This window comes from Lolium rigidum, chromosome 4 (assembly GCF_022539505.1).
Source record: "Lolium rigidum isolate FL_2022 chromosome 4, APGP_CSIRO_Lrig_0.1, whole genome shotgun sequence".
Taxonomy (NCBI): Eukaryota; Viridiplantae; Streptophyta; class Magnoliopsida; order Poales; family Poaceae; genus Lolium; species Lolium rigidum.
The window spans coordinates 183,434,417-183,449,413 of record NC_061511.1 but is presented as its reverse complement, the minus strand read 5'-3'; the positions used below and the strand labels follow the sequence as shown (position 1 = coordinate 183,449,413).

General features: G+C 51.1%; 1 protein-coding gene across 1 annotated transcript; it reads right to left on the bottom strand.

Annotated features, from left to right (window-relative positions):
- Positions 1-8,364: 8,364 nt before the first annotated feature.
- On the bottom strand, positions 8,365-12,320 carry LOC124706535. Its single transcript, XM_047238199.1, has 2 exons — positions 12,228-12,320; positions 8,365-10,426 (listed from the first exon to the last, which is right to left on the bottom strand). The coding sequence occupies exon 2, from the start codon at positions 10,395-10,397 to the stop codon at positions 8,535-8,537; it is 1,863 nt and encodes a 620-aa protein (XP_047094155.1). The 5' UTR covers positions 10,398-10,426; positions 12,228-12,320; the 3' UTR covers positions 8,365-8,534.
- Between the last annotated feature and the right edge of the window lie 2,677 nt (positions 12,321-14,997).

Below are 14,997 nucleotides of genomic sequence, written 5' to 3'. Positions count from 1 at the left end.
GCTGCCATGCTCTAGTACCATTTCAACACAAGACAACAAATATTTGGGTGAGGAGGTGGAGTGTATGGCCAATTTGGCAAATTTGAGCAAAAGGCCATACTTTTCTTGGTTTGAATTATTAAAACACAACCTCCTATACCATTTCAACACAAGACAACACCATTTGGGTCAAAGAAAAATCAAAGAAAAAGGGAAGAAAGTGAAAAAACCTAAGTGACATATGCTAATGGTCAAATCTGCCAAAAATAATATGATGCCTACTTTGAGCCCCTTTGGTTAACTATTTCTAAACTCAAACTTTGCTAATCTTTTTGCCCAGATCAATAGTACTCATAAAAGTGAACAACTTGGTTAAAGTCAACCTTGCTGATTCAAAGTCAAACTCTTAACATAAGCATGCAAAGTGGCAACTTTGGAAACAAATTTTAGATTTCCTCAAATTTCTTTGGAATATTCAAGCAAAACCGCCGCGACATAGAGAGAAGAGCGAGAGCAGGAGCGCCGAGTGTTAGGGTTAGGGTCCGTAGCGTGCCGAGTCCGTGGCGGTGCCGCCGTGTCATAGAGAGAAGAGCTGAGAGGAGGGAGCGCCGAGAAGTTAGGGGTTAGGGTCTGAGTGTGCCGAGTCCGTATGGTGCCGCCGCGACATAGAGAGAAGAGCGAGAGGAGGAGCGCCGAGTGTTAGGGTTAGGGTCGAGAAATCGTAGGGTTTTCTTGCTTTCTTCATTTCAATTTGTTATTCATCTAGAAATCTGTTATATGATCATTACATGATGAATGTGAAATACAATTGCTTTCTTAATTTTGGCAAAGGACACTGAGGTGAAGGGAGGACGGCGACCTTCGTCCGCCGAGATGAGGAGGGGGAAGAAGCAGTGCAAAGCAATTGATCTATGAGAGTGCCCGTGGTCCGAACCCGACGATGGAGACAACGATTTCCAAGACTTTCTCGAATGATTTCGCCGAGGGACTTGAGTCTCGAAACAAATTAGAAGAGACAAACGAAGCGTCCATCACAAACTCCGGCGAGGTGTATATCTATGTATCAATTAGTCTATATGTTCATCCCCACATGCATTCATTTATTTGTATTGCACTTATTAACGAATAATCTTTTCTTTAGCCTTCTGGATCATCGAGCAAGTCTCGCTAGGGATCAAAACGAGGGCCCGACGCTGGCGGGTGCGTAGGGTGCGAGGGCGAGGGCAGGGTGACGCCCTCCACTGCATGTCAAGGATGATGGTCATAGCCACTGGGCCCATAGGAGTTTTGGCCGCAAATTTACAAGTCAATCCGGAGTTATTGTTAGGGACCATGTACCCGATCAGCATTCAAGAGTGGCATAAGCCGAAGAACCCGGGAGAGTGGAAAGCTAGTTATGTCAACGACGCGATGAAAAAATTCCTTGGGACACGCTCATGACAAAGTTCACCTCATCAAGACATGACTAAGCGTTTAAGAATAAAGTCAAGGAATGGACATGGAAGAAGATGTACACACAATTCCGCACCTTCAAGAAAATTTATGGGACAAATATAAGAATGAAGATCCAAAGATTCGATGATAATCTAGTGAAGATAAAAGACTGATCGGGCCGCATTTACGATAGCGTTGCAATCGTCTACTTTTGTGTCCCGATCGAAGAAAATACCGAAAATGCTGCAAAGAAGAAACTTCCGCATCATTTGGGGTCGTGTGGCTACAAGAGTGCCATTCCGAAGTGACAAAGCGGAGAATAAACTGATGGATCATGGAATCACTCTGCTGCATGGACCAGCCCGACCCAAGCGTTATGGTATGGTTGTTCGCTCATGGGCAGGGTTGGACCCAAAGACAGGGTTGATCGTTGCGAAGGGAAAATGGAAGGAAAAAATTGAGGCAATTGTACCGAAGCTTGTAGATGCAATTGACAAGGCCGTAAAGGGAGAGTACATTCCCGATCGAGAGAATGACGAGCCGTACACTCGCTCGGGGAACCCCGAACATGTTGGACGTGCACGAGTCGCCCGTGTCTCACCATGAAGGAAGGTGGTCGGGACAGCGCCCACACTTACAGAAGCCGTTCGCGGAAGAAGAAGAAGGACGCCGACATTGTAACGGAGTTGTTATCTAGGGTGGAGGCTCTGAGAGAAACCGTAGGCACCCTCGATCAGCCGCCGTTTCTGCCAGATCCGGCCGATGTCGCCCCATTCAGCGAAGAAGCAAGGTTTTTTCCACCGCATCTTGACGGATGTGGATAGTTACCCTGGATTAAGGTCACGGAGAAGAGCGATTATAGTCTAATCTTCATTGTTTTGATAAGTGTTGTGTGGGTGAACCTATGCTAATGTACCGCCCTTCCTAGGACTAATACATACTTGTGATTATACCCCTTGCAAGCATCCGCAACTACAAGAAAGTAATTAAGATAAATCTAACCACAACCTTAAACTCTGAGATCCTGCTATCCCTCCTGCACCGATATACCAACGGCGGTTTAGGTTTCTGTCACTCCAGCAACCCCGCAATTGGCAAACGAATACAAGATGCATTGCCCTAGGCCCATAAATGGTGAAGTGTCGTGTAGTCGACGTTCACACGACACCACTAGAAGAATAACACCACAACCTATATATCATAACATTGAATACTAACCAACATAATTCACTACTAGCATTTAGACTTCACCCATGTCCTCAAGAACTAAACGAACTACTCACGAGACATCATATGGAACATGATCAGAGGTGATATGATGATGAATAACAATCGAACATAAACCTTGGTTCAATAGTTTCACTCAATAGCATCAATAACAAGTAGAAATCAACACCGGGAGAGTTTCCCCTATCAAACAATCAAGATCAAACCCAAATTGTTACAGCGGTGACGAGGTGCAGCGGTGCTTCCCCCTCCGGGAGGGAATTTCCCCGGCGGATTTCAGCCTGCCGGAGAGCTCTTTTCTCTCTGGTGTTCTCCGCCCCGCAGAGGCGGCTGTGACTCTTCGCGACTATCCTCTGGAGCTTAGGTTTTCGGGACGAAGATGTACGCGAAGGAGAGGAGGCCGGAGGGGTTGTGGGCCCCCTCCTCACAAGGCGGCGCAGCCAAGGCCTGGCCCGTGCCGGCCTATGAGGTAGGCCCACGGCGGCCCTCCTCGGCTCCCCCTTCTGGCTCCCTTCGTCTTCTGGAAAAATAGGATTTTTCATACAATTTCCGTCAATTGTTGATCTTCCGAAATATTGCATTCTGACGGCGCTTTTTCAGCAGAATCCTGACTCCGGTGCGCGATCCTCCAATAATCATGAAACATGCAAAATAGAGGAAATAACATAAGTATCATCTCCCAAATATGAAATATATCAATGAATAACAGCAAATTATGATATAAAATAGTGATGCAAAATGGACGTATCACAGCTCCGGCGGAAGCAAAGCGGGCCGCCACCGGCGGCCGGGATGCAAAGCCAAAGGCGGCAAAGAAGGTGTTGTCCAAGGAGGAGAAATGCGCCGAGGCCGCGAAGTGTCGCGGCCGGCGCAAGAGCCTGAAGGAGAAGAATGCAGCGGCCGCCGGCCAGCAGGCGTGGCAGATGTAGGTGAAAGCCGGCGTCGCGCAAGTAGGCCTCCATCCGACCTTAGCGGAGGGCTATATGCTCGTCAAGCGAGAGGGGATCACCGGCGTCGCTCCTCCGGTCTCGTCGGTGAGCTCGGTAGGTTCCCAGCTGCGTCCTAGAACTCCCGCTCCCTTGCAGGACCACCCGGCGTCGCGGTTCGCCTCCGGCGTGGCGCCGGTGCAGTTCAATGGGGCGCCGGTTCCCGACCTCAACCGGACGCCTAGAAGCGGTGACTCGTGTCCGGGCGCGACACACAAGACGTGTCATCTGCCGAAGGAGAGCATGCCGGAGCCCCGCATCATGTTTGACGAAATGGCAGCGACTGCCCTGACGATGGATGACCCAGTATGTGAGCTCTGTCAATGTGTGTGACTGCCCTGTATCATCCGTCTGACGTCCGGTCATTCGTACGCCTATTGGAAGGACCGGAATGAGACAGACACCCATGCCATGATCTTCGGCAGCGGCTTCCTTGGCGACGACGGGGCTGGGACAGGCCCGCATGATGAGTGGGCACCGACGCAAGATGCGGAGGACATCGATCGCGCACGGCTGTTCGCCACCCAGCCCACACATCCAACACCCCGTGTGCGTGACGACTTTGAGGACACGGCAACAGAGCCTATCCTCACCACGAACAATGCTACGAAGAAGAAGGGGAGAGCCACAGGACACAAGGATTCATCGATGACGAGGACAAGTGTTTGTGCGACGCGTGGCTGGCAACAAGCCATGACTGTATCAACGGCGCCCAACAAAAGGGCAAGGTTTACTGGGCCAAGGTCATGCAGGAGTACAACGAGAAGAAGATGCACCCGCCCTACCACATCCCAAGCCCTCACACGGAAGAGTCCCTCAGAAAAAGGTGGAACTACATCAAACAAGAGACAAGCAAGTTCTGCTCGGCCGTCGAACATGCAAAGAGCCACCCCGTAAGCAGCACTGGAGTGATTTTAGTGGTAAACAAGAGACAACCATAATCATTCTATTCTATTTACATCATTCTATGTACATCATTAGCGGCGTTGGCGTGATTGCAGGTATCCCGGGCCTTGGAGAGGTTCAAGGCAGTGCATAAGAAGGGCTACCATATGGTCCATTGCTGGGACAAGCTCAAGGATGCCCAAAAAGTGGAGGACAAGCTTTGCGGCCTACGATGAAGCTGTGAAGAATGGGACAGCGGTCAACCTCGGCAGCGAAGAAGACGATCATGGCCGTCAAGCCCTTCCACCTCGTCCATGAGGTCATAAGGCTACCAAGGCTGATCTAGCCCGGGAGGCACATGCCATTGCGTTCACTCAGAGCCTGAAGAAGATGATGGCCGACAATCATGTCGCCTTGGCTGCTAGGGACGAGAAGAGGCGTCTGGAAAAAGAGGCTGCAGCTGCCATCTTCCTCAATATCACGAAAGAGGTCATTGAGGTCCAAAGGATGGACGTCGAGGCCAAAAAGGCAGAGGCCAAATCGCGTGACCCCGAGGCCAGGAGGATGGACGCCGAGGCCAAGACCCGTGCAGAGGACACAAGGATCATGGCTAGCCGACTTGAGCAGCGAGATGCCTGATCACCATCGCCATGCGCCTAACACCTTGGTCTGGACTTTTTATGTTGTTCAGGCCTTGTTGTGCCCCTTTTGGACTCCACTGTGCGCCGTACCATGTGCAAATTGTGATGAACTTATTTCATACCTCCATTTGAGGCTGTAATTTCTTGCAAATTTGAGCTAATTTGAGGGAACAACCACTTTTCTGAATTTCCTGAAAATAAACTAGCTCGCGCTGAAAATGCGTCGGCCCGCTAGAGCCACCCCCAGACGCAAACGGACGCACGACCATTTCCGCGTCCGCCAGGCGGCGCAAACAGACGCCCGCGGACAATTTGGGCTTCCGAAATGCTTCGCACGCTAAGGGCATCTCCAACGGGCCGACGCATTTTGGACGTCCGAAATATACGATTGTTTCCGTTTGCGTCGGCCCGCGGACGCCATGCGGCCCAGGGTGACCGTTTGCGTCGGGGGTACCTCCAGCGGCACGGACGCATTTTTTAAGTGGACACAGCGTCAAGCTTGTTAATGGCGTTTTACGTCCCGTCGAGGACTGCCGCCGGCGATTAACTGTTCCCGCGCGACGACGGTCGTTCCCGCGCGCGCCCAATACATTGGCAAGTTTCACCGGCGTTTCGCGCGCGTGGGTAACGACCTGCGCGGCAACATCGTTTCCCGCCCCGCCGTGGCTATATATGGTGGACACCGGCGGGGTGACGGGCACACCTCAAGCTATAGCATCCATCCATGGCCGACCACAACCTTAGTTGGGAACACGTTGTTCAGATGTGCCGCCACCTCCACCCGGATGAGGACGAGGAGGTAGTCGCCTCCGGCGTTCAGGCCGAGCAGCTGGATCTGGAGGCGGCGGCGGCGGAAGTTGCGGAGGCGGCAGAGCGCGCGGAAGGCCGCCTCGCGGCGACCAAGGCGGAGATCGCCAACGCCATGGCCGACCTCGCCGGCGCCAGGGCGAAGCTCGCGGCGGCGCGGGTGGCGATGGCGGTCCCTCCAGCGGCCCCACCAGCGAACGTCGTCATCCACGACATCGCGGACGATGACCCCCCCCCGTGCCCGGCCGCTTCGACTGCTGTGGCGACTAGTTCGTTCTGCTCGCATCCTTCGAGACCCTTGCTGGGGATGCCTTGCGCTGGCAGGCTTGGTTGGTGGAGGAGGAAGCCCACAGCTATGTGATCACCATGGCTCGGGGCTACATGTGCTCCGACCTGGACTCGCTCCAGCGAAGGGGCCCTTCTCCCGCGCGGGTCGAGCAGGAGAACCGGGAGCTGGTGGGCTCCATCGCCGCCAGGGACGAAGCGGTGGCGGAGGCAGCTTGGGACAGGGCCCGCTTCCACGCCCTGCTGGCGGGGTTGCAGGCAACGGCGGCGACGGAGGCGGAGGCCAGCTCTATGGCCAGTGCAGTCCTGTGGGACTCCTCTCTGGCCCAGGCCCTCGAACGCCGCAGGCGCCAGGAGGAGATGTCCGTTCACCGCCGTGCGCGGCGCGTGGAGTGCGCGAAGCACTCCCGCTTCGACGACGGCGCCAGCCCTTCCGGCGACCAGTAATACTCCGCGGGACGGCGAGTAGGTACGACCGTTGTAGTTTTAGGTTCACTCGACTAACCATCTCTGTAAAGATGTTGTAGTTTTAGTTTTCGCAATCAATAGTAATGAACAAAATTATGGTTAGCTAGTCACTGCCGATCGGGCCCGGATGCAACGAACGCGGACACTTTCCGTAATTGCGCGCGGAGACGCAAACCTAGCGCATATTTGGGCCAGGTTTGCGTTGGCGCGGATGGTTCGGTCACTTTGCGTCGCCTCGCTGGAGGAGAGCCCAGACGCATTTTCGATCACGGCGGACGCAAACGGTCGCTGCGTCCCGCCGCCGCTGGAGATGCCCTAAAAGAAGTGGTAAAATCCCAAGGAAATCATCGGACATGCTCCTGAATAGGCACACCTATCAGGGACCGAATAAAGCTTCGGAGACAGCATGTTCCGCACAGTGCTTTCAGGACTGCGGCGTCGGAATGTTGAGTACTGGCAGTACGAGTCCAGGTACTAGGTACGAATCGATGCTCGTCGAAGCGAGAGGACGAGCGTGCCCCCGCAGCGCCGCAATCGATCGCGATCGTGCCTGCCATGCCGGCATCCTGGGGCGCATTGTCAGGAGCGAATATATAAGAGTCAATGACGGCCGCTGGCTAGCTCGTAGGCAGCGGCAATGGGCGATGGATCAATCAACTAGTCTTCATCCAGTAGTAGTCCCATCAAGCTGTGGAATGTGAAGAAAACGGACAGGCGTATTCAGAGTTTCAGACTCATGTGGCTGCAGAAGTTTGGCAGAGCGAACGGAATGTTTGTATTTCAAAAAGGAGCAGAATCTTTGGCTAGGCAAATTTATTCTCCGGACTGCTCCGGAGTCAACGGGCTTTTTACTGGTGAAGAAGGCCGCACTTTCCGACCACAGCAGTCGCTTTGGCTGGCAGTTTTATACCCAGCAGTCTAAGAACACGCTCCCTAATCTTCAAATAACCAAAGAATAACTACTGCCCTGTACGAACAGATCATCAACCAAATAAGTCCTTCATACAACGAAAGGATCATGCCCCATGTTCAACCCAGTCAATTTCTTTTAAGAAAAAAAATACATAGGATGGTTCTTATTCAGTATAGAAGCACCACTACAATAAAAAATCATATCAAAATTAGTACTCCTACAATAGTAAGACCAACTTCGTCAGGGAGGCTGGTTAAGTATGCCAATGAAACAGGGTTACACTAGCATTCTAGAATGGTGACAGAATTATCTGTGACAGAAGGCCTCGTTTGAACAACTTGCTCAGATATCTGCAGCTAAATGCCCACGTGCTCCCAAATGGTTCAGAATCAAAACAGGCATCCTATTGCTAGAAACGCATACAAAAACAAGACAGGTGAGCCTCACTCATAATACTGTTTGTAAAACTAGTGCAGGGCAAACAGAACAATCATAGAAATCCTTACTTTCCTCCTTTTTGGCAGATAGATAAGATGCACGGTCCAAGTTGTTAGGGAAGTATTCCAAATTTCTATTAGTATGGCCTCATCAAAAAATTATAAACAAGGACTGGATGCCTACAAAACCGTAAGTTGCCTATTTGTTTAAGAGCGACAATGCTGTCAGGTGGGTTGAGGGCATTCATCCATTTCAGCAAAGATAACTATAATTTCTTTCATCACTTTCTCATGCACAACGATTTCATAGAATGAAGACTTATCTCGGCCAACAGTCAAAGATACACAAGCACAGTTCAATACACAAGAAGTAAAACTTTTTGACCAACTGCAACGAGACAAAAAACAAGAGAAACAAATGACATCTTTTACTTTTCTTATTCAATGGCTTCTTACCTACAGGGTAGGGGAACTAGGAAGATCCTCCCCTGCAGAAAGAAGGCCACTCATAAGGACGGGGTGATGGAGCAGGATCCATTGGAAGATTGCTCTCGTGCAACCCATTAACGCCTGCAACGCCAAGGTTTCCGGAAGGCCTTGTGGATCTGCCGCCCATGAACATGGTTGACCATGTGTCTGATAGCCATTCGCTCTTTGCTGCAGGGTTTATCAATGTTGTGTCGAGGCTCCAATCTATTGAGGTGTAGTCACAAGGTGCTGGCGCATTCGTCCTCCAATCAGCATGAGGTAAAGTTGAAGAGGACTCAGATGAGCTCCATCCTCCTCTAAACGACATACCATGTGGCGGCGCCCCAGCCTGGGAAGATGATGTACCTCCAGAACCCCATGTACCGCCCCAACCATTAGCAGCCAGCTCTACAGGATTGGGAACAAAACTTTGATGGTGGTTTGTATGCATGAACTGCTTGGCAGAATTAACGTTGTCCAAACTCATATTCCTTAGGCTATGCCCTAAACCACCATTCAACATCATATCAACACTTGATGGGCCATTCAAGTACCATTCCCTTGACGGTGGCTCTGATGCAAACATACTATGACTTGTGGAGGGTAGGCTTTGCTTGGCAGATGCGGATTGAGGGCGCTGCATTACAACTACTGACTCTCGTAAGCCTCCGTTGTGCATTGCACTCTTCATCTCACTGCCTGCTGCCAAATGCCGTGTTTCTGCCTTCATCTGAGGCACTGCAACAGGCGATGGAGATGATGTCACATAAGGAACAGATGGAACCGGATTGGCATTAAGCCGCCTCTTCTCGGGTTGAAAAAATTGTTGACGGGCCATGTCTGGCTTAATTGGTGTAGCCAATGGTTGAAAACCTTTAACTGCAGGTTCCTTTGGACCATTACCATTTAACAGAAGCTTGTAGTTTAGGTCCTTGTCGTCTCTCCTCATTTGCTGAGTCCCTACTGAGGAAAATCCATTTGTTTGAGGCCTTGGTAGGTTCTGTGCAAGCATGACCTGCTGCTTGATAACCAAGCCACTTGAATCACCTGGCCCTTCAGGCTTAGAAGCAGTTGTTGCTGATTCTTGCTTCTGTGTCTTCAAGGCCTCCTCAGCCTTTTCTAGATCACCCTCAGAAGTAACAACAGCCCTTTCAACCTCTTGCTTTGTACACTTAAATTTCGCCTCCAGGATCACAATCTTCGCAATCTCGTCACTTATATCTATTTTCAAATTAGCTGCAGACTGATGATCTGCAACCTGCTGCTTCGTTTCCTCGCTGCCATCAAAATTACAGAGCCAGGCAACAGACTCCTCAAGACAGCCTTCATTATGTATAAGGGCCATCGTAGCTTGATCTGATGAGAAACCCATTGCAACAAGTTTCTGAGCAAGTGTCTCCAGTTTTCTGGACATTAGGTATCCTTTGCAACGCTCATGTAATTCCTGGGCACGCCTCTCCTTCTGCCTTTGATGCTTCTTCTCATTCTTTTGTCTGATCTTTTCGCGTTTATCAAGATCACATCCAGGAATAGAGTCCACTCGAGACGCAGTGCCGGTTGATTTTTCCTTTGTATCTTCTGACTCACCCGAACAGCTACCATTGTTTGAGGCACAATCAAAGTCCCCTGTACCATGGGAGCTACGAGAATGTTCATCTATTTCATCCAAATTCCTCAATTTGTCGTTACCCTGACTACCCGGTAAAGAGGATGACGGCTCCAGAAGATGAAATTTTCCAGAGAGGTTGTTGTAAGTACTTGCAGCTGTACCGTTCACCATTGGCTTCACAGCAACCTTAGGTTGCTCTTTTGCTGCTTTAAAAGCAGCTGCCCTATCCTTTGCCTTGGTCTTGGATGCAGACGGCATTTCCAACAAATGGTCGAACTGTTGCTTACCTGCAGTAAAGTTTCAACAAAATAATTATCACTCTGGGAACATATCAATGTAAGTTCTTTTCTAACGAAAGACATGCCATATAGCCATCTAAGCAGAGCTTTAATGTAAACAAAAGGTTACAATGTATGTGAACTGTACATATAGTTGATTAAGAAATTGTCATTTCAATAATTATCATATGCCTGCTCAAGGATCAGTGGATATGTGATTTTCTACTGGACAAAAGTGGATAGCAGAGAGCCAAGAAACACCTATTAAGATCAAGCGACTGCCCCAGTGTTTACTAGATGTACTCAAACTAAATTGCTGGTCAGTATACATTACAGTCCATGCTTAGATAAACACAGCTTAATTAGCTAGATTTGGAAAGTATTCGCCATGACCCAATGGAGTTTCTCAGAGAAGAGAATCCTAGCTTTTGAGGAAACCAGGAAAGATTTGCTCTCTCAAACACAGCAGAAAGATTCAAATTGGAAATGATGCGTCTCTCCAGACAGTGGTTATAAATAAAAAGATGGTCTGCATAGCTACATGCATATACATGTCAAAATTTATGAAAGCTACAGAAAAACCTCTCGAATTAAACAATGAGAACAAACTTGACAAGAAAAAAACTGATGTGTCATACATTTAACTAGTTTTTTTTAATTAAGTACCTTTAGACAGATAAAGCTAAAAGGGGGCAAAGGCTATCCTTCATATGGCAGTTTAATTTTCTTTTGGCATATCCAATGATGCAACATTTTCCATTTCATCCACAAGAATGAGATACATGTATTATGAATATACATAACGGAGCAAGAAAGTAGTAATTTATTTGCGACAGGCCAACAGGGAAGTTGTAATCATGAATTGAGGACATCAATTCCAGTTAATTAATTAAAAAGTAGAAAGTAAATAGGCTGCATAGTGTCGGTATGTGCCTACATACCCCCAGTCTACAAGTTCCAAACAGCGGGGTTGACCCACGCATACGTTACATAAAAAATTAATTCAGTGATATCTATATTAGACCTAATGCGACAACAATTAAAAAGCCCGATAAGCCGCCAAAAGCAGCATCGTAAGCTGCTTGCATGGTAACCGTCGCGGATCTAGCTTGCTATATGGCAGCTAGATAAGATGCGATATGGCGTTACTTCCGCTTGACCTATCACAACCTTTCTTCTCACTGCATTAAATTGTGCTTGTTTTAACTAACAGAAGAGAATCATCCCACGCGTAACGACAACGGTAGCGACAATACTAAGATTCGCAACATACGTAGTTTCACCGTTTGAGTTTGTTATTGGACCAGCAGCTCTAAACCTGCTTTTGCGGCGTTCCCGCGGCCATGGGAAATCAAGCGCCTAATTGTCGACCAGCAAGAACAGAGGGGGAAATTCTCCTCCCGTGAAACAGCCCAGAGCACAGCAGCACCATGGTTTCCCCAATACATGACGCGTAGAGAGGGGCCTCTGGAACTTCCAAGCACGCCACTCCATCCGCCTGGGGAAATTCACAGAATTATCCCAGCTCGTGGGTCGAGGCGCAGTGCGCCCCCGTAACGCCCACAGGTCTCCGACGCGGCCAGGCCTCGGAAACGCGCGATCCCATCCCGTAGCGCGGCACCGCGCCCAGGGCCCCCTGCCAAACAAATTCCGCGCGGCGGGCGCGCCACCCGCCCACGAGCAGCGGTCCCATTCCGCCGCGGCCTTAGATCAAACCGCGCGGGGGGGCAGAGGAGACGGCGCGCCCAAATCAAATCGAGACGAACAGGGGATCAGGGGGAGAGGGGAGAGACGAGGGGAGGGCGCTTACCGGAGGAGAGGGGCGCTAGGGTTTTGGCTGCTGCGGCGGCGGCGGCGGCGGCGAGATCGAGAGGCGGGGAGGGATTTGGAGTTAGGGTTTGGTTGACGCGGGTGGGGGAGGCGACGGGACGGGGGGGATTGGAGGGGAAGACGAGGCGAGACGAATGACAGAGAGAAGAGGGATCAACCCGATCGGGTGGGGCTGCGTGTGCTTTGGGGTGGTCTGCTCTCCTTTTTTTCGCGTCGCGTGTGGGTGGGAAGACAAATGCGTGTCTCCCCTCTCCGCTTGCCGGATCGGGTGGGCAAAACTAGCGGCAATGAACTGCAGATTTGTTGAGTCCAGCCCGCTAGTATCGCTAGGTTTCGGCCCAAAATCACTAGTGTCCATCTGCACGAAATCTTTGTCCTAGGAGAAGGAAAAAAAATTATGGCCTAAGTTTTTTTCTTTCCAAATCAGTTTAGGTCATAAGTTAGTTTTACTTAGTTAGCCCTCTTTGCCACACCATTTTACATGTTTAACAAATCTTTACTATTAAATAATAATAATAATAATAATAATAGAACAAACTCCTTCAAATTTTGAACGATGAGTGTCGTTGCCTAATCGACGGTACCTCGGAGGAGGGATCCTCACGAGGGGGAAAAGAAGTAGGGGCCATAGGGCGGAGTGCACACGGGACGGTGGTACGCGAGTTACCCAGCTTCGGAACACCTGCACGATGACAGGCCTACCGCTGCTTGTCCGGAATTATCCGGGGCGCTTTCGCGTTGTTACAATGAGTTGTGGTTGTGCCTCTAGGGCTCCCGGGATCCGGCTTATAAAGGCGCACGGATCTAGGGTTTACATGGAGAGTCCTAGCCGGATTACGGACGGCCTAACTACGAGTACAATATCTTGCCGTGCACGTCACGGATCCGCCTTCCATATACGTCGTATCGGATCCGGCCTCGCCGATCCCGGGCCGGACTTCTTCCTTCATGATCAACAAGAATCGGGCCGCCCGATGGGCCACATGCCTCATCACCGTCCGTGGGCCACCCGGGCTTGCCGGATCTAGGCACCGTCGATGGTACACCCATGAAGTATACCCACAACAAGAGCCCCCGAGTTCTCCGAGTTTCACTCGCAGCTTCCGCCTTGCCGGCCTATCATAATCTCCAGCAAACGTTGGTAACGCGGAGAAACTTGAAGAGCTCCAACTTTGCATTTTCTTCTTTTTCCAACTTAAAGCCGGAAAATGCTCCCACCCTGCGGGACTTCATCCATCGACATTCCAAAGAACATCTCCGGGTTACTCCCTGCACGAACGAGAACAAACTTATCCTTACGCAATTACCCGAATCTTAAAAGACTCAAACGGTTCCGCCAATTCTGGCGCCATTTTCGCGCGATTTCCGCGGTAACTTATCTCTAGCCATTTTTACCGCTAGGGTTTGGGACACGTGTCACGCATCCAACGGTGCGACGCTTGCGTTCCGACCACAGGATGCGGAACACGAATCTCATCCCCCAGCCTATAAATATCCGCCGTCGAGCCCTTTTACCCTCATTCACCCCTTCTCGGCTCTCGGCCAAGCGCCGCCCACGAGCTCCTCTCCGCCGTGCCGGAATCTCGCCGGAACTTCGCCGGAGTCGCCTCGCCGCCGCACGGTGTTCGTCCGGCTTCTTAACCTCGGCCGAGCCACCGCGCAGGAAACCTCGTCGCCGGCGACTCCGACCACCGCGGACTCCATCACGGTGAGCTCTCGAGCGCCGCTCTCGTGCCGTAGTTGGTAGGGGTAAACTTTGGGGCGTGACGACATGGGATCCGACTAAAATTAGTTTCCAACAAACTATTTTCTTCAGATGTCTTCAACAACTCCGCCTCCAAGCTCGGAACCAATCATGGCGACACCGATCTCCTCCGCTCCGCCTCCCTTCGCCCCAGTTAAGCTGGATCCTCCGAGGGATTCTGGCAAAGAAACTGAGGGGACCTCTACTCACCCGGAGAAAACCTCCGGGGCGGGTCAAACGGAGCAGCGGACGGAGGAGGCCGCCAAGAAGTCAAAAGCTCGAAGCGCGACTCCGAAGCTAAGGGAAAGTGGTGGCCCTGTGCCACCACCGAGATGGAGCTCAAGAACCTCGAGTCGGAGGGCTTTCTGCAACCCGGAAGCTGGAGGTCAGTTCCAGATGAACTTGCTCCGGCTCCGAAGGACAACGAGATGGTGCTGACGAAGGCACTGGTGGAGCGCGGATTTTCATTTCCGCCTTCGGATTTCTTCCTGGAGATACTGAAGACGTATGGACTCCAACCCCACAACATCTCTCCAAACAGCGTCCTCGCCATCGGCAACCACGTCGCCCTCTGCCGAAGGCCATCTCCGGGTAACCCCCGAGATTTCTTTATTCCAATATTTTTTCTCTGTCAAGAAGGAGAGGATCCGGCAATCCGCCGAACTCGCTACATGCGGATCCATCACTTTTTTACTCCGCCCGGGCCGCGTCTACCCCCTACCGACCGCCACGAATCCGCGAGGTACCGGTCCGGGGCTTCTTCTATCCGAAGGACGTCTCCGACCCGGCGAGCGAAAAGAAACTTCCGGTTTTCAAGAACTGCCCTCCCACCGAGCTTCCGTCATGGACGCACTCGCCCCACTTCTCCGACTCGCCTCAACCGACCCGCGCCGTTAGGCGGATCTCGCAAGCTCACGGAGGAGGGGCTGACGGGGAAGGACTTAACCCTTTCCTGGTTCACCAAGCGGATCCGGCCCGCCGCAACACGAGGGACCGCCTGATGTTT